General features: G+C 45.6%; 1 protein-coding gene across 4 annotated transcripts in view; it reads left to right on the top strand.

Moving 5' to 3' along the window:
• LOC140427854 (uncharacterized) overlaps window positions 1–20,513 on the top strand; it is a 48,297-nt gene that overhangs the window by 6,456 nt on the left and 21,328 nt on the right. For 2 of the 4 annotated variants that reach the window (XM_072513642.1, XM_072513644.1), the window contains exons 2-5: window positions 1,002–1,068; window positions 3,918–3,994; window positions 8,443–8,503; window positions 10,114–10,257. In XM_072513642.1, the coding sequence (XP_072369743.1) occupies window positions 1,002–1,068; window positions 3,918–3,994; window positions 8,443–8,503; window positions 10,114–10,257 (349 nt within the window). The remainder of the gene's footprint in view (window positions 1–1,001; window positions 1,069–3,917; window positions 3,995–8,442; window positions 8,504–10,113; window positions 10,258–20,513) is intronic. The other 2 variants (XM_072513645.1, XM_072513643.1) reach the window with 1 other exon arrangement.

Below are 20,513 nucleotides of genomic sequence, written 5' to 3'. Positions count from 1 at the left end.
TTTCAAAAAGCTAATATTTTGAAAAAACTTGCTTGTCTGGACATACAATGTTCGCAACTTTCATCATGCATTTTTAACAAACCCTTCCTCAGAAAATGACTGAAAACGCTGCAATTTCTTTCACGATTACAAAACTTGCATTTAATGCTTTGTCACTTATATTGAGCACATTTATGAATGCATATTGTTGCTTTATCAACAATTGTTACAATTCTGCCAGCATGTCTTCGGGTGTATTGCCTGTGTCCTTGCCATATGTATCAATGTGGAATGATTCACAATGTGGTATTCTTTGGCAACATACTGTTTGCAAACAAATTAAGCATAGAAGCTTTCCACTTGCTTTGTTTTAAAAAAAGTTTCCATTTGCTTAATGCATGGCATTATTTATCAGTTTTTCTCTTCATAGACATAGTTAAGTATGTTTTTATGTTACAAGTAATTCTGCAGCTATCTACACATGCTGAAATGCAGTCATTGAATGAATACCAGTTAGGAGCAATATCGACCTAAATTCCACACTCCAGATAAACTTGCCTGCGCAGTTGGTTATACTCTGCAGAGGCACATGCTGCCTCATCACCGTTAAGCTCTCCCCAGCTTTTAATGTTTTTTTCATGGAACAATTTGGTGTAACTTTAGAAATGTTCAGTGGGCCGCACAGCAACATTACACGGGTCCGATGCAGCCGTAAGACATAGGAGCAGAATTAGGCCATTTGGCCCATCGAGTGTGCTCCGCCATTCAATCATGGCTGATATGTTTTTCATCCCCATTCTCCTGCCTTCTCCCCATAACCCCATATGTTGTCTCCCCATAACTCCATCGGTTGTATCTTTGACTCCTCTGAACTAAAGTTAAAATATGTAGATTTCAGTGTGTTTTTTTAAAAGGTATATTTATCATACATTTTATCAAATGTAAAAAATAGCACAGATTTTGTATGTAGTTTGACCCAATCGAATGGACATATGAGTGAAATATTTTTGGGTTTCTTGTAGTACGGCCAACCATTTGAAGATGACCTTGTTATTAATCTTGAGGATATGACTGTTGATACTCCATCAGGTAAGACAAAATAATGTGCCACATAATATCTTCTAGGAAACTTGCAGGTCTTTTATTATTCTTTCATGGGATGTGGGAATCACTGGCAAGGTCCGCATTTATTACTTGTTACCCATCCCTCATTGTCCTTGAGCAGAGTAGCTTGCTAGGCCATTTTTGAGGTCAGTTAAGAGTCAACAACATGATTGTGGACCTGGAGTCACATATAGGCCAGACCAAGTAAGGATGGCAGATTTCCTTCCCTAAAGGACGCTAATGAGCCAGATGAGTTTTTATGACAATGAATAATAATTTTGTGGTCCCCAATACTGAGACTAGCTTTCGATTCTGGGTTTTGTTAAATGAATTTAAGTTCCACCAGTTGCCATGGTGAGATTTGAACCCATGGCCCCAGAATATTAACCTGGGCCCCTGGGTTACTGGTTCACTGATATTACCACTGTCATATTTTTGCAAGTGAGGTCAGAGGGGCTAGAGGTTTAAGGAGATTGTTTGTAATGACAGAAAAAAAGTAATTTTTCTTTGGCCTTTGGTCTTTAGGACAGTCCTGACTCAGTGGACAGTTTTGATGTAGCCAAACTGTTATGTCTAATGTGGTTCAACCAAATCCTGGTATTGGGTGGCTATACTAAGTGTGTCCCCGATATCCTCTGGTCTCTCCCCATTGGTTTTGTGCAAGCAAAGAAGGGTCCCATGGTCAGGAGTATTACTGGGTCAAGGTTTTAGCGGTAGCGTTTCGGACTAGTTGAGCAGATCCGTAGTTGCAGAAGTCGTTGTAGGAGTGGGAACAACAGATAAAGAGGAGTTTATAGAACATGTAGATGGATTAAACAAGGTGAGATACTCCTAAGGAGGAGAAGCTTCCTGACGATTAGGAGGAAAGTAAACTGATGAGGGTTAGACATCAAGAGGCTTGATTAGAGCAGGTGGGTGAAAGTTTAATTCGATGTTTCATGTGCCAAATTTCAGTCAGAGCCAGATGTCAATACAACCTTCCATAATAAGGACGTTTAATCACAAACAATACACAGGGAAATGTAGTATTTGTTGTTTCACTGACGAGAGTTCAAATGAGTTGTGGCTGATAGGGTGGGCTGGATGGAAAGGCGATTAACCAGGTTAGTCTCCTTTGAATGAGTTGGCTGGAAGATTGGTGACAGAGGAGGGTGGATTTAATGTTCTGAGTCCATGTTATGTTTATGGACTCAGCGTTGGCTCAGTTTCTTTCTCCACAGATACTGCCAGACAGGAGTTTATCCAGGATTTTGTATTTTATTTGGATTTTCTGCATCAGCAGTATTTTGTTTTTATTTTAAAAAAATTGTAGTTAAGCCTCTAATCAGATTTGGATGTAACTTTCTGTGGCTTTTAAATGAAGCCACTTTTCACATGGTGACTAAAGAATTAAGTGTAATGTTAATTCCTCGGAACAGTGATCAGAACATAAGAATAAAGAAAAGAACAGCACAGGAACAGGCCCTTCGGCCCTCCAAGCCTGCGCTGACCATGTTGCCCGTCAAAACTAAAATCTTCTACACTTCCGGGGTCCGTATCCCTCTATTCCCATCCTATTCATGTATTTGTCAAGATGCCCCTTAAACGTCACTATCATCCCTGCTTCCACCACCACCTCCGGCAGCGAGTTCCAGACACCACTACCTCTGTGTATAAAAAATTAAAAAAACTTGCCTCATACATCCCCTCTAAACCTTGCCCCTCGCACCTTAAACCTATGCCCCCTATTAATTGACCCCTCTACCCTGGGAAAAAGTCTCTGACTATCCACTCTGTCTATGCCCCTCATAATTTTGTAGACCTCTATCAGGTCGCCCCTCAACCTCCCTCGTTCAGTAAGAACAAACCAAGTTTATTCAACTGCTCCTCATAGCTAATGCCCTCCATACCAGGCAACATACTGGTAAATCTCTCTAAAGCCTCCACATCCTTCTGGTAGTGTGGCGACCAGAATTGAACACTACACTCCCAAGTGTGGCCTAACTAAGATTCTATATTGCTGCAACATGACTTGCCAATTTTTATACTCAATGCCCCAGCCAATAAAGGCAAGCATGCCGTATGCCTTCTTGACTGCCTTCTCCACCTGTGTTGCCCCTTTCATTGACCTGTGGACCTGTACACCTAGATCTCTCTGACTGTCAATACGCTTGAGGGTTCTACCATTCACTATATATTCCCTACCTGTATTAGATCTTCCAAAATGCATTACCTCACATTTGTCCAGATTAAACTCCATCTGCCATCTCTCCGCCCAAGTCTCCAAACAATCTAAATCCTGCTGTATCGTCTGACAGTCTTCATCGCTGTCTGCAATTCCACCAACCATTGTGTTGTCTGCAAACTTACTAATCAGACCAGTTACATTTTCCTCTAAATCACTTATATATACTACGAACAGCAACGGTCCCAGCACTGATCGCTGCGGAACACCACTAGTCACAGCCCTCCAATCAGAAAAGCACCCTTCCATTGCTACTCTCTGCCTTCTATGACCTAGCCAGTTCTGTATCTAAAAGAATTAGAGGTTATTTATGTTCCTGTGGGAAAGTACTTGCTTTCTACCAACTTCCGTTCTCCAGAAAGAGTGAAAATACAACCTGCTGCCGGAAGACTAACCTTGGTGGAGGCTGATGTTGAATCAGGCTGACTTAACCTAACCTGTATAGGTCTTTTTAAGTAGGAAAAATGTCGAGATTTCATGCACTGAAAATCTGAAATCACTTGCTTAGCTTGACTGCATTTGGGAACATCAATTTAAGGTGATTTTGATATTTTATTTTCATATTTATAAAGTGAGAGATTCAGTAATGAGAAAGTCTTTATCTTTTTAGGTCCAATAGTATGGTGTCCCATTGACTCTCCATCTTGTCACCTGAGAAAACAAACCAGAAATAAGCCCAAGGAAAAGGTACGTATGAATAATGTATCCTGGAACATTTCCTGTTGCTTTTCAGTTAATTTACCAGTATTACGATGCACTAATGTTGATTTGGAGTTTAACGGATAAGTTTTGATTTTGGATATACTTTTCATAGGAACATGGGAATTAGGAGCAGAAACAAGACATGCCTATTTCAAAAATTGGCACTACTTTGAATTAGATCGTATGTGTAATGGAACCTACAGTATGTAAGGAGCCTACAAGGGAGCAAGCTATCCTAGATCTGGTCCTATGTAATGAGAGAGAAATAATTAATGATCTCATAGGTAGGGATCCTCTCGGAAGGAACGAGCATAGTATGGCTTAATTTAAAATACAGATGGCGTGTGAGAAGGTAAAATCCAATACCAGTGTCTTGTGCTTAAACAGAGGAGACTACAATGGGATGAGGGAGGAGTTGGCTAAGGTACATTGGGACCAAAGACTTTGTGGTGGGACAATTGAGGAAAAGTGGAGGACTTTCCAAGAGATTTTTCACAGTGCTCAGAAAAAATACATACTAGTGAAAAGGAAGGATTGTAGGAAAAAGGATTATCAGCCATGGATATCGACGAAAATAAAGGAGGGTATCAAATTGAAAGAAAAGGCATTCAAAGTGATAAAGATTAGTGGGAAACTAGAGGATTGTGAAATCTTTCAACGTCAACAGAAAGCCACGAAAAAAGCTATAAAGAAAAGTAAGATAGCTTATGCAAGTAAACTAGCCAGAATATCAAAACAGATAGCAAATGTTTCTCCAAATATTTAATACGAAAAAGAGTAGCTTAGGTAAACATTGGTCCTTTAGAGGATGAGAAGGGGCTTTAATAATGGGAAATGAGGAAATGGTTGAGGCTTTGAACTGGTATTTTGTGCCGGTCTTCACAGTGGAAGGCACAAATAACATGCTAATAATTGTTGACCACGAGGCTCTGGGAGGGTTTCCTGAGCTTCAAGGATCTGGAGGAGGAGTTTGAGTTGCCAGATGGGAACGGGTTCCGGTATTTACAAATGAGGGATTTTGTGCGGAGGCAGGTTTCGACCTTGCCACACCGGGGATTACAGGATAAGGTGGTGTCGAGGACAGGGGTAGGAGGGAGCCTCGATAGGGATGATGAAGAGAAGATGGGAAGAAGAGCTGGGTGGGGAGCTGAAATCCGGATTATGGGAGGAGGCCCTGAGGCGAGTCTGCTTCCTCGTTGTGTGCCAGGCTCAGCCTGATACAATTTAAGGTGGTCCACAGGGTGCACATGACTGGCTTGGATGAGCAAGTTCTTCGAGGGGGTGCAGGATCGGTGTGGGCGCTGTTCGGGGGGTCCTGCGAACCATGTCCATATGTTTTTGGCATGCCCGAGGCTGGGGGGGTTTTGGCAAGGGTTTGTTGACATCATGTCAGAGGTATTAAAAGTGAGAGTGGTGCCGAGTCCAGAGGTAGCGACCTTTGGTGTGTTGGAAGATCCGGGAGCCGAGGGGGTGAGAGAGGCCGATGTCCTGGCCTTTGCCTTCCTGGTGGCCCGGAGACTGATCCTACTAGGATGGAGGGACTCAGAACTCCCGAAGTCGGGAGTATGGGTTAGCGACATGGCGGCGTTTCTCAGACTTCGAAAAAATTAAATTTGCCTTGAGGGGATTGTTGCAGGGGTTTGCTCGGAGGTGGCAGCTCTTCATCGACTTCTTAGAGAAAAATTAAGCTGTCAGCTGGTGGGGAGAGGAGAGGCATGTGTGGCATGAGTAAGGGCAGGAGAATCAATAGAAGGGGGGGCTGGGGAAGGTGGCCATAAGACCATAAGACATAGGAGCGGAAGTAAGGCCATTCGGCCCATCGAGTCCACTCCACCATTCAATCATGGCTGTCTGTGTCAGCCATGTTGGCTGAGGTTTGTTGCCTGGGGGTTTCTTGTTCTGTTCTTGTTGAAATTTGAGGTTTAAAATTCTTAAAACTTTAAATGCAATCAGTGGCTAGTGGTTTGCTTTGGGGATCAGCATTGGGTTCGCAATTGTTCACAATTTACATAGATGATCTGGAGTTGGGGACCAAGTGTAATGTGTCAAAGTTTGCAGACGGCATTAGGATGAGTGGTAGAGCTAAGTGTGCAGAGGACACTGAACGTCTGCAGAAGGATATAGATAGTTTTAAGTGACTGGGAAAGGGTCTGGCAGATGGAGTTCAATGTTGATAAACGTGAGGTCATCCATTTTGATAGGAATAACAGCAAAATGGAGTATTATTTAAATGGTAAATAATTGCAGCGTTCTGCTGTGCAGAGAGACCCGAGTGTCCTTGTGCATGAATTGCAAAAAGTTGGTTTGCAGGTGCAGCAAGTAATTAAGAAGGAAAATGGAATTTGGTCCTTCAGTGCTTGAGGGATGGAGTTTAAAAGCAGGGAGGTTATGTTGCAGCTGTAAAGGGTGCTGGTGAGGCCACACCTGGAGTACTGTGTACGGTTTTGGTCTCCTTACTTAAGAAAGGATGTATCGGCACTGGAGGGTGCGCAAAGGAGATTCACTACGTTGATTCTGGAGTTGAGCAGATTAATTTAAGAGGAGAGACTAAGTAGACTGGGACTATACTCATTGGAATTTAGAAGAATGAGGGGGATATTATAGAAACATAAAATCATGATGGGAATAGATAGGATAGAAGCAGGGACATTGTTTCTACTGGTGGGTGAAACTAGAACTAAGGGGCAGAGCCTCAAAATAAGGGGGTGCAGATTCAGGACTGAGTTGAGGAGGAACTTCTTCACCCAAAGGATCATGAATCTGTGGAATTTCCTGCTCTGTGAAGTAGTTGAGGCTATCTCATTAAATGTTTTTAAAGCAAAGGTAGATAGAGATTTGAACTGTAAAGGAATAAAAGGTTACGGTGAGCGGGTGGGTAAGTGGAGCTGAGTCCACAAAAAGATCAGCCATGATCTTATTGATTGGCAGAGCAGGCTCGAGGGGCCAGATGGCCTACTCCTGCTCCTAGTTCTTATGTAATCTATTCACAGAGAATCACAGAAAAATACAGTGGTCCTTTGAGCCTGCTCCACCATTCATTATGATCAATAGCCTAATCCCACTTTTCCCTCATATCCTTTGGTCCCCTTTGCCCTAAGTGCTTTTTGAAAACATGCAATGTTTTTGCCTCAACGACTTCCTGTGGTAATGAATTCCACAGGCTGACCATTCTCTGGGTGAAGAAATTTCTCCTCATCTCTGTCCTAAATGATCTACCCCATATCCTCAGACCGTGGCCACTGGTATGGACACACCCACCATCGTTCCTGCATCTACCCTGTCTAGTCCTGTTAGCATTTCATAGGTTTCTGAGACCCTCCCCTTCATTCTACTGAACTCCAGCGAATACAATCCTAACCAATTCAATTTCTCCTCGTACATCAGTCCCGCCATCCCAGGAATCAGTTTGGTAAACCTTTTGCTTCACTTCCTCTAGAGCAAGAACATCTTCCTTACGAGAAGGAGACCAAAACTGCATGCAATATTCCAGGTGCGGCCTCACCAAGAACCTGTTTAATTGCAGCAAGACATCCCTGCTCCTGTACTTAAATCCTTGCTACGAAGACCAATGTACCATTTGCCTTCTTTACCGCCTACTGTATCTGCATGCTTATGTTCAGTGACTGGTGTACGAGCACACCCAGGCCCTGTTGCCCATTCCAATCTCCTAATTAATGGCCATTCAGATAACAGTCTGCCGTCTCATTTTTGCTACAAAAGTGGATAACCTTGTATTTCTCAAAATTATACTGCACCTGCCACTCATTGGTCCACTCACTCAACTTGTTCAAATCACACTAAAGGATCTCTGCATCCTCCTCACAGCTCACCCTCCCACAAAACTTGATGTCATCAGCAATTTTGGAGATATTTCATTTTGTTCCCTCATTTAAATCATTAATATATATTGTGAGGAGCTGGGGTGCCAGCACCAATCCTTGCAGTGCCCTACTAGTCACTGCCTGCTCTTTGAAAAAGACCCGTTAATTTCTAATTTTTGTTTCTTGCCTGCCAACCAGTTTTCTATCCAGCTCAATATACGATCCCTAATCCCATGAGCTTTAATTTTACACACTAATCGCTTCTGCAGGACTTGTCAAAAGCCTTCTGAAAGGCCAAGTATACCACATCCATTGGCTCCCTCTCGTCAACTCAACTATCCTTGAAGAATTCCAGTAGATTTGTCAAGCATGATTTCCCCCATCATAAATCCATGCTGACTCTGTCTGACCTTGCTACTATTCTCGTCAACTCAACTATCCTTGAAGAATTCTGGTAGCTTTGTCAATCCTGATTTCCCCCATCATAAATTCATGCTGACTGTCCGATCCTGCCACTATTTTCTATGTGCTCTGCTATAATATCGTTGATAATGGATTCTAGAATTTGGAGAATCAGGGGAAAACATTTTTTTGTCGTTGTGTATATTTCAGTATGAAAAACTGTATGAATCTGATGAGAGCCAGGAGAACCTAATGAGCACCAAGTTATCAAGTAAGACAAAATATTCTTCCTATTATGTTTGACTGTGAAGTTGTATTTGTGAGGAGCAATGCATACGGAAAAATGATCAGCTGTCTGTAAAATATTTAAAGTTATAATTTCAAACTTTAGTGTGAACACCCATGCCACTGCTTCATTCTCATCATCAAGAAACACAAATTGAAATATTTTCTTGGATCAAAGATGATGACAACATTCCCTAAAGTCCCTCTGCTATGGTTGTGTTCACTATGGTTTTTAATTTCTTGCTCCCATGTACCCAACCTGCTGGGACTTCTAATTTAATAATCATCTGCAAACTTGGATGTAGAAGTCTATTCCTATGGGTTACTGGCAGATATTGATTGTTACAACCTGCCAATCAAAATGTTTCCTTTTATTCCTGCTCTGCTTTCCACTTCCTAACCAATTGCCAACCCATGTAGCAGGATTGCTTCCAATTCTTGTGCATTTCCATTTTCACTGATAATCTCTTGATGTTGAACCTTATCAAGTGATTCCTGAAAGGCTATAGACCGTCCCTTGCACTCGGTGCTGGTGACTTCACAGAAAAAGTGAATGGGAGCCAGACAAAACCCACCCTTCCAAAATGTATGCCAACTCTCTCAACTCCATAAATAGTCCTCAGTCACGCTGTCCATGAGAGATTCCAGTAACTTCCCAAAATTGAAAAATTTGCAAATCTATAGAGATTTGGTTTTCTCTCTCCCTCAACATAAGAAAAGGAGCTGGAGTGGGACATTTTGCTCTTCCAAGCTTGTTCTGTCATTCAAGATCATGGCTGATCTGATTCTGTACTCCACCTTCAGGCACTATCCCCACATCCATTAACCACCCAAAAATCTATCCACCTCTATTTTGTAAATATGCAATGACTGAGCATTGCAGCCATTGAAGTAGAGAATTCCAAAGACATTTTTGGATGAAAACATTTCTCCTCATCTCAATCCTAAATAGCACGGTGGTGTGGTGGTTAGCACTGCTGCCTCACGGCGCTGAGGATCCAGGTTTGATCCCGGCTTCGGGTTACTGTCCGTGTGGAGTTTGCACATTCTCAATGTTTGCGTGGGTCTCACCCACACGACCCAAAGATGTGCAGGCTAGGTGGATTGGGCACGCTAAATTGCCCCTTAATTAGAAAAAGAATAATTGGGTACTCTAAATTTTAAAAATAAATCTCAATCCTAAATAGCTGAGACTGCCTGTTCTAGATTTTGCAGGGAGGGGAACCATTTTTTCAGCATCTACCCTGTCAGTGCCTTAAGAATTTTGCTTTGATTAGATCACCCTCCCTTTTCTAAACTCAAGGGAATTTAAGCCTCATCTTATCCTGAGACCTGCCTAGTGAAGCTACGCACTCCCTCTGAGCCCAGTATGTTCTTTTTGGGGACCAAAACTACACCGTAATCGATATGCCGTGTATAATTTTAGTACAATTTCCAATCCTTTTGTAGCAAAAGCTAGCATATTATTTATCTTCCTAATTGTTTGTTGCATCTGCATTAATAACATTTTGTGATTCTTGTACAAAGTCACCCAGATTCTTCTGAAGACAGACATTTTTCTAGTTTACTATAGTTAATTCATTTCTCATCTCATAGAATCAAAGAATTTGCAGTGCAGAAGAAGGCCATTCAGCCCATCGAATCTACACCAGCCCTTGGAAAAAGCACTCTACTCAACCCACACCTCCAGCCTATCCTGTAATCGTGTAACCCCAACTACCCATTTTTTGGACACCGATGGTAATTTAGCATGGCCAATCCACCTAACCTGCACATCTTTAGACTGTGGGAGGACAATGGAGGGCCCTGAGGAAACCCAAGCAGACACTGGGAGAACGTGCAGACTCCACACAGACAGTGACCCAAGCTGGGAATCGAACCTAGGACCCAGGCTCTGTGAAGTGACAGTGCTAACCACTGTGCTACCGTGCGGCCCATCAAAGTTTGCCTTATTAATATTTAAAACCCTATTTTGTAACTCCCTCCTTTGCATATTTAATATTCAATGTCATCCCCATCCCAGACACATCATGATTATCTTGACGTAGGTAGGAAAGCAGTTGAGCTCTTACCTCCACGCTATACTTACAAAGTTTTCATTGCTGATCGAACTGACTGAAATCCCTTTTTAATATAGAGATCATTATTTTGTTAATATTGCTATTCCCCTCCTAATTTTCTATTTTGCCTGATGATCCCATTGCCTGGAATACTTCCCTCCAATCATGCTCATTTTGTAGCCAGGGTTCTGTCTAATATGTTTCTTGGGTCCCATCAGTATATTTTTTCAGGTGAATTTGCACTTGTAGCTTACTTTTTTTTTTGAAAAATATTTTTATTGAGGTATTTATATATACACAACAAACAATCACAAGTCAACCCCCTCCCCACTGCTGACATCCTAACTATTCTCGAAGAAGTCGATAGACGGCTGCCACCTCTGGGCAAACCCCTCCACAGAACCCCTCAAGGCAAACTTTATTTTTTATAACCTGAGAAACTCTGCCAGATTACTCACCCACACCCCCTGGCTTTGGGGGCCCCCTGGGTCCCTCCATTCCAAAAACATCCGTCTCCAGGCCACCAGGGAGGCATAGGCCAAGACATCAGCCTCTCTCACTCCCGGGTCTTCTGATACTCCAAAGATCGGTACTTCTGGACTCGGAACCACCTTTATCATCAGGACCTCCAACATAATGTTGGCAAACCCCTGCCAGAATCCCCAAGCTTCGGACATGGCCAAAACATGAGGACATGATTCTCTGGCCCACCCGCACACTGCCCACAGCTATCCTCTGCCTCTTGAAAAAACCTGCTCATCCTGGCCACAGTCATATGTGCCCTGTGGACCACCTTAAACTGGATAAGGCTAAGCCTAGCACACAACGAGGATGCATTCAGCCTCCTCCCACAACCCAGCCTTCAACTCCCTACCAACTCTTTCTCCCACTTGCGCTTCACTATCCCTACCTATCGGGGCTCCCGATGTAATTTTATGTAATTCTATGCAAATGCATGTAAGATCTTTCTGACGTATTTTTTTTCTCACTTTTTTTGAGCTGCATTGGCAAGTTACCCTTTTCCCCAAGAACCTCAGCTGCTCTCTTTTAGATATGAATCAGTATGTCCATGTAACTGTTGCTTCGCCTCAAAAATGGTTCTAGCGGGTGGAACAGATGCGGGAGCACAAAATGGCGGCCAGCTCGGATCAGGCAGCGTGGGCCCAGTGGTCGCGGGAACAGCAGGACTTCCTCAGAAACTGCTTTGCAGAGTTAAAAATGGAGATGCTGGCCCCGATGAAGGCCTCAATGGAGAAGATTGTTGAGGCCCAGAAGATGTAGGAAAAGGCGATTAAGGAGATCGAGAAAAAGGTCTCTGATAACGAGGATGAGATACTTGGTCTGGACGTAGGGGTTGAGGCACATGATGACTTGCATAAGAGATGGCAGGATAGATTGGAAGACCTTGAAAACAGGTCCAGGAGACAAAATCTGCGAATTTTGGGCCTCCCTGAGGGTGCGGAGGGTTCGGATGCGAGTGCATTTGTGACCACGCTGCTGGGGACTCTGATGGGGACGGGGGCATTCCCTCGGTCTCTGGAACTGGACGGGGCGCACAGAGTCCTTGCAAGGAAGCCCAAGACTAACGAACCGCCGAGGGCTATGGTGGTACGATTTCACCGCTTCTCAGACAAGGAACGTGTCTTGTGGTGGGCCAACAAGGAGCGGAGCAGCAAGTGGGAGAACAGTGTAATTTGCAGATACCAGGACCTGGGAGCAGAACTGGCCAAGAGGCGTGCTGGATTCAACCGTGCTAAGACAGCCCTCCACAACAAAGGCGTGAAGTTCGGGCTGCTTCATCTGGCAAGGCTTTGGGTCATGTATCAAAATCGTCATTACTACTTCGATACACCAGACGAGGCGTGGACATTTATTAAACAGGAAAAGCTGGACTCGAGCTAAAGGGCAGCTACACTTTGATGAAACACTCTGGTGTGGATGTGTAACATGATGCTGTCCTAACATAAGATTGAGAGTAATGTTAAACGCTTGAGGGGGCTGGGGAGGTGGCTGGAGGGACCTATGTTATGTTATTTCCCTTTTTTTCCCCCTGTTTCTCTGGCCATGCTCTCTGCTTTTGCGGAGCTCAGCCACAGAGGGGGGAAGAGGGCCCCTATACTTAGGGCTGCTCTTCATGCATCTGGAGCTGCTTCTTTTATGGGGCCGGGTTAATGCCCGGGGTTTGTTTGTTTTGTCACTGGGGGGGGGGGGGATTCTTTGGGGGATGTAAAGGCAGTTAAATTGGGCTTTCCATGGGAAGAGAGGGACCCGAATAATGAGACAACAGGATGATCGGAGACAGAGGCTGGAGTGTCCGAGGTCAGCGTGGGTCAGCTGACTCACGGAAGCGTAATGGGGGGGAGAATGAGTGTTAAGCTGGTGCTTGAATTGGGGCGGGGGGGGGGGGGGGGGGCCTTCAGTGGGACGGCTCGAGTAAGCTTGTGGCTGGCCGCAAAAGGGGGCTTTCAGTGGGAGGGCTCGAGTAAGTTTGTGGCTGGCCAAAAAAGGGGGATAGTTAGTCGGTTGGGGGGTGGTAACCCATCCAGGCTGATCATGTGGAATTTGAGGGGTCTGAATGGGCCGGTCAAGAGTGTTCTCGCACCTAAAGGGGTAAAAGGCAGACGTAGCCATGCTACAGGAGACTCATTTAAAACTCGCAGATCAAACAAGATTGAGAAAGGGGTGGGTGGGCCAGGTGTTCCATTTGGGGCTGGATTCAAAGACCAGAGGGGTGGCAATTCTGGTCAGTAAACGGGTGGCATTTGAGGCAGGGAGTATTGTGGCTGATAAAGGGGCAAATACATAATGGTGAGTGGAGAGCTGCAGGGGACCCGGGTGGTGTTAGTGAATGTCTACGCCCCAAACTGGGATGACGTGGAATTCATGAGATGCATGCTGGGTAAAAGCCCGGACTTAGAGTCACATAATTTGATCATGGGGGGTGACTTTAGCACAGTCATTGACCCTGTATTGGACCGGTCAAAGTCCAGGTTAGGAAAGCGACCGGCAGCGGCGAAGGAACTGAGGGGTTTCATGGAACAGGTGGAGGGCGTAGACACATGGAAATTCGCTCGGCCGAGGGCGAAGGAGTTCTCTTTTTCTCTCCCACGTTCACAAAGCTTATTCTCGTATAGATTTTTTTGTTGTGAGTAGGGCGTTAATCCCAAGGGTGGAGGGGACGGAGTCCTCGGCTATTGCAGTCTCTGACCATGCTCCGCACTGTGTGGACTTGCGACTTGGTGAAGAGAGAGGGCAGCGCCCACTCTGGAGGCTAGATGTGGGACTGCCAGCGGATGACTAGGTTTGTGGGCGGATAAATAGGAACATCCAAAACTACTTGGAAACAAACGATACGGGAGAGGTAACAGCGACTACGGTTTGGGAGGCTCTGAAGGCAGTTATCAGAGGGGAGTTAATTTCTAGCAGATCCCATAGGAAGAATAAAGAAAGAGCGGAGAGAGAGAGGCTAGTAGAGGAGCTACTCGGAGTAGACCGGAGTTACGCGGAGACCCCCGAGATGGGGCTATTTGTATGGGCAAATAAGACCCCGCGAGTAAAGAGACTGTTTCTAGAGCGCAGTTGGGGGGAGGGGGGGCTGGCGCTGCCGAATATTTGCAGCTACTACTGGGTGGCGAATATAGCCATGATTAGGAAATATGTATTGGGCGGGGGTCCATATGGGAGCGGTTAGAGGCGGCGTCATGCAAAGGCACCAGCTATGGGGCACTCGTAACGGCACCTCCGCTGTTCTCGCCGGCGCGCTACTCCTCATGTCTGATGGTGGCGGCGGCACTAAGGATCTGAGGTCAGTGGAGAAGGCATAGGGAAGTGGAAGGAGCCTCAGTTTGGACCGCGATACGCAACAGCCACAGATTTGTTCCGGGCAAGATAGATGGAGGGTATCAAAGTTGGCATAGGGCAGGTATTAAAAGGATGGGGGACCGGTTCATAGACAGGACTTTTCTCAGCTTGATGGCGCTGGAGGAGAAATTTTATCTGCTCCCTGGAACTGCCTTCACATACCTTCTAAAAAAGAAACAGGTGGTGACATTTCTGTTGCTACCCCTACGTAGGATACAGGATAGGGTGGTCTCTGGCACCTGGGTAGGGGAGAGGAAGGTGTCGGACATCTACCAAGAACTACAGGAGGCTGAGGAAGCCCCAGTGGTGGAACTTAAGGGCAAGTGGGAGGAGGAGCTAGGTGGGGAGCCGGATGCGGGCCTGTGGGCTGATGCCCTAAGCAGGGTTAATTCCTCCTCATGTGCCAGGCTTAGCTTAATTCAATTTAAGGGGGTCCACCGGGCGCACATGACGGCTGCGAGAATGAGCAAGTTCTTTGGGATTGAGACGAGATGTGCGGGAAGCCCAGCGAACCATGTGAAATGAAATGAAAATCGCTTATTGTCACAAGTAGGCTTCAAATGAAGTTACTGTGAAAAGCCCCTAGTCGCCACATTCCGGCGCCTGTTCGGGGAGGCTGTTACGGGAACGGCCCCATGGCCGTTACATGTCCATATGGCTCTCAAAGAATTCTGGCAGGGATTCGCTACGGCCATGTCCAAGATCCTAAACCCGCGGGTGGTGCCGAGTCCATAGATAGCGATCTTTGGTGTGTCAGACGATCCGGGAGTTCAGGAAGCGAAAGAGGCCGAGGTTTTGGCCTTTGCCTCCCTGGTAGACCGGAGACGGGTCCTTTTAATGTGGAGAGATTCAAAACCCCCGAGTATGGAGACCTGGGTTGGTGACATGGCTGGGTTTCTATGTCTTGAGAAAATAAAGTTTGCCTTGAGAGGGTCCATGATGGGGTTTTCTCGGAGGTGGCAGCCGTTCCTCGACTTTCTAGGACAGCATTAAAATGTCAGCAGCAGCAGCAATCCGGGGGGGAGGGGAGGGGAATGTTCACTTACTGCATATTCTTTTTTTTAAATATAATGTTAACGTTCACCTTGTTTTGTTAAATGTTGTTAATGGTTATGTAAAAATTGTTATAATAAAAATCTGAATAAAAATAATTTTAAAAAAGCATTCAAACCCTCCACCACCGACGAACTGGCAGCCATGTGTAGCATCTACAAGATGCACTACAGTAACACACCTTCCAAACCTACTACCATCTAGAAGGACGAGCAGCAGATAACTGGGAACCCCTCCACCTGGAGGCTCCCCTCCAAGTCACTCGCCACCCTGACTTGGAAATATATCATCTGCTTCATCAATGACCTCCCTTCCATCATAAGATCCTTCCTTCACTTGTCGCTGGGGCAACATCCTGGAACTCCCTCCCTAATAGGACAGTGGGTGTACCTCAAGAACTGCAGTGGGTCAAGAAGGCAACTAGGAATGGGCAATAAATGCTGGCCTAACCAGCAAAGCCCACATTCTGTAAAAGAACAAAAAAAATAATATTGTACTGTTTTCTCCCTTGGGTAACCACTTGTCCTTCAGTGCCTTCTAGTTGCTCAGTTACCATCTGACACCCTTTTTATCCACATCGCTGGGACCTAAAGGAGGTGGACTGTTGGACAAATTCAGCTGCCCAAGTGATTCCCTTTCTACCATGACATGGGGCGGGATTCTCCCCTACCCGGCGGGGCGGGGGGTCCCGGCGTGATGGAATGGCAGGAACCACTCCGGCATCGGGCCGCCCCAAAGGTGCGGAAGTCTCCGCACCTTTAGGGGCCAAGCCCTCACCTTGAGTGGCTAGGCCCGCGCCGGAGCGGTTTCTGCTCCACCGGCTGGCGGGAAAGGGCTTTGGTACCATGCCAGCCGGGGCCGAAAGGTCTTCGCCGGACGACGCGGGTCCACTCATGCGCGGGAGCGTCAGCGGCTGCTGACGTCATCCCCACGCATGCGCAGGGGAGGGGGTCTCTTCCGCCTACACCATAGTGAAGACCATGGCGGAAGAGAAAGAGTGCCCCCCCCCCCCCCCACGGCACAGGCCCGCCCGCGGATTGGTGGGCCCCGATCGCGGGCCAGGCTACTGTGGGGACCCCCCCCCCCCCCGGGGCCAGATCGCCCCGTGCCTCCCCCGGAGCCTGCCCGCGCCGCCTTGGCCCACCGTTCAGAAGGTGGTTTAATCCACGCTGGCGGGACAGGCATTCCAGCAGCAGGACTTCGGCCCATTGCGTGCTGGAGAATCGGCGGGTGTGGGCCCGCCGACCAGCACAACGCGATTCCCGTCCCCGCCGCATCTCTGGTGGCGGAGACTTCGGGACACGGCGGGGGCGGGATTCACGCCAGCCCCTGGCGATTCTCCGCCCCGTCCGGGGCGGGGGGGGGGGAGGGTAGAGAATCCTGCCCATCGTTCCTACCCTGTTTCCCAATCATCAACCAATCTCCTTTGCCAACTGTGCTACTGTTGACGACCTGTGTGGTGAAATCTGGAGCATCTTCTCCAGGAAGCTTTCTCCCTCGTGAATTTTGTGGATTATGTCCAATTGACTCAACTGTGCAGCTCCATTTTTTGTTCTTTTTTTTAATTTAGAGCACCCAATTATTTATTTTCCAATTAAGGAGCAATTTAGCCTGGCCAATCCACCTAACCTGCACACCTTTGGGTTGTGGGGGTGAGACCCACGCAGACACTGGGTGAATGTGCAAACTCCACAGACAGTGATCCAGGGCCGGGATTCAAACCCGGATCCTCAGCGCCGTAGGCAGCAATGCTAACCAGTTCAGCTCCATTTTCAAGATACTTGGAAATCTAAACCTATCAACATTTATTTCCACCAAAATCAAGTACATGCAATTGTTTTTTGAGGAACTCTTCCTTGCTTTCCTAAATCCAGAGGGATAGATGAGGCCAAAAATTTACTGTTAGAGTGTAATTAGATAAAACGTCACTTCACTGGGAGAATTTACCAGTGCGTTTGTAGGAGTTCAGTAGGAATAATTCTATCCTTAAATGCAACCTTCTGTCTGTCTTCCAAAACATCATCATTGTCATAATCATCTACGAGTTCTGACAACATTTCTCAGTTTTCTGAGGCTTTGCTGAAATCACAAAGCAGAAGGTTTCTCTGAACTTTAGATTTGTCGTTTTTTGGATTTGCTGGTTTCCATGTTCGAGATTTATGTACACGTCTTACCATTGGGGCTTTTTTGACCAGAGGATTTCCCTTCCGTAATCATCTTGACAATACCATTTTTACACTTGCTAATAACATTTCTGCGTAATGTTCCATTGGTTGAAATAACATTACCCACATGAGCAGTACTGTGTATTTACCAGAGTCTGATTGGATTCTCAAGGGGATTTAATTTTCTAAGCTGCATTGAAAATTTCACATTGTGGCTATTTTAATTTGTGAGACACCCCGTAGTCCAAGAGAACATCAAGTAGTTGATTGAGACGACTGTCAATGCATATTGGATGCTTGCTAGATATTAGGAACTTCCCACAAGCAATATATAAGAGCAGCACAACTCTCCATGAAATAATCAAATGGTGTACACTCTCAATTGGATATGTTTTTTTAAAAATATATATTTTATTAAAGTTTTCAAACACAATTTTTTCCCCTTACAAATCAAAAAAAAAAAGTAACATGATAACTGCAATATAACATTGTTTAACTAAGATGGTAAACTAACCAAATAACACAAAGTAATACTCCCCCCCCCCCCGCCCCCTCTCCCCCTCCAAAAACCCAAACAATTTACCCCCCCCCTCCCCCTGGGTTGCTGCTGCTGGCCATCTATCTTCCCTCTTTAACGTTCCGCTAGGTCGTCGAGGAACGGTTGCCACCTTCTGGTGAACCCTTGAGCCGATCCTCTCAGCGCAAACTTCATCTGCTCCAGTTTTATGAACCCTGCCATATCGTTTATCCAGGCCTCCAGTCCGGGGGGTTTCGCTTCCTTCCACATGAGTAAAATCCTACGCCGGGCTACTAGGGATGCAAAGGCCATGACATCGGCCTCTTTCGCCTCCTGCACTCCCGGCTCATCCGCTACTCCAAATATAGCTAACCCCCAGCCTGGCTTGACCCGGACCTTCACCACCTTCGAGATCACTCCCGTCACTCCCCTCCAGTGCCGGACACAACCAAAACATATGTGTGTGGTTCACCGGGCTTCCCCCGCACCTCCCACACTTGTCCTCCACTCCGAAGAACCTGCTCAACCTTGCTCCCGTTATGTGTACTCTATGCAGCACCTTAAATTGGATCAGGCTAAGCCTGGCACACGAGGAAGAGGAATTTACCCTGCTTAGGGCATCAGCCCACAAACCCTCCTCAATCTCCTCCCCAAGCTCTTCTTCCCATTTTCCCTTCAGTTCGCCCACCAACTCCTCCCCCTCTTCTCTCCTCTCCCGGTATATCCCGGTACACTTTGCCCTCCCCGACCCACCCCCCCGAAAGCACCCTGTCCTGGATCCCTTGTGTCGGGAGCAGCGGAAATTCCCTCACCAGTTGTTTCGTGAACGCTCTCACCTGTATATATCAATTGGATATGTTGATAGCTTTCTGGCAAATTTTCCAATTTTGAATTGCCTCACTGGGGTAGAAGGGCCGAATGGAATGCTGGGCTTTATATCTAAGAGGCTTTGATACAGAAGTTATGGCGCATCTTAACTTTAAAAAGCCCTTGTTAAACTGCACCAGCACTGCTGCTTGTAGTTATAAATGCCTTGATAAAATATTTTCTTAAAAAAAGCGTATAAACATTTCTACACGTTTGGAAGTCTTAAGACTAGGGGAGATGGCCAAACCTTTCACGGGTAAATTATGAAATACTTTGATAACGATGACAGAAGTTCTCTCTTTGTAAGTGGCAGCTGATGCTAAATCAACTATTAATTTTAAATGAGAGTTTTGTTTATCAAAGGACATGCGGCAAGGGTGCGTACACCCCAATGATCAGTAATGACATATTTGGATTGTTGAAAAGACACATGGGAGTTGAATTGCCTGCTCCTGTTCCAAATAAGGCAGTTTGCATTATGTCAACTAACTTTGTTTCCTAAAGTCTGTATCCCAGTTGTTGAGCTTAAAAAATACTTTTAAGGCTCAGGCAGACAGGATCATTTTCAAGTTTCTAACATTGGATTACAGCTGCCTGAACAGTTGTCCAATTAGAAATTTCACAAGTATTTGTGTACGGAACTGCAGTATTACTGTGGATGGGTCATATAACTCAGCGCCATCCCAAACCTAGGACATGGATGTTTAACGATACCAGTATTTTAGCTAGCATTAGGGATAAGTAGACCATAGTCTGTGTTAAACTCAGGGTTTCTCCGATAAATCGCAATCATGAGTTAGGTTTTTTAATTCTTACCTTCCTGAAGATGATAATGCTGGGAAATGAGTGTACCTTCTTGCATCAGATAACAACTTCAAATATTTTGAACACTGCCAAGCTAGATGGCATGAAACCTATTTTTCAAAAGGGACTCCTTTTTCCTCCTTTCAACTTAATTCACAAAGATTTCTCTCAGCATCTCAGCTGTTTGTTCTCAATTCTGCTGAGAAAACATGTGCTTAAACATACAACAGGTTGACTTGTCATGTGACCACCATCCAATTGACTGGTAATTCAAACATGATTGTGCATTCCAGTTGAAGCTTGGTAAGATCAGATACCAGAATACTCCTTTCAACCAGGGTCTCAATGTTCAAGCAGTTAGATTTGATGCAATGTCTCCATCCAGTTGAGTATCTGGACATTGTCAATGGAATAGGAAATGTGATTCATTGTTTTGGGGATTTTGCAAACGTCGGCGTCCCCATCTCAGTGGGGTTGGAATGTGAAATGGATTGTAATGTAAATTGGGTAGTCACCTTGGCTTTGAGTTCCAATCATTTAGTCTGTTAAAACCTAATTCATGTTTCCAACCGGTGGATTAAAAATAATTATTTGGCATAAAGCCCATCTTCATGACAAGCCCCAGCAGGATTGCGCAGTATATCTCACTGGTGAGGGAATAAGCAGGCA

This window comes from Scyliorhinus torazame, chromosome 8 (genome assembly GCF_047496885.1).
Source record: "Scyliorhinus torazame isolate Kashiwa2021f chromosome 8, sScyTor2.1, whole genome shotgun sequence".
In the NCBI taxonomy this organism is placed as follows: domain Eukaryota; kingdom Metazoa; phylum Chordata; class Chondrichthyes; order Carcharhiniformes; family Scyliorhinidae; genus Scyliorhinus; species Scyliorhinus torazame.
Note: the sequence above shows the minus strand (reverse complement) of the source record. Positions and strands in the feature narration are given on the sequence as shown.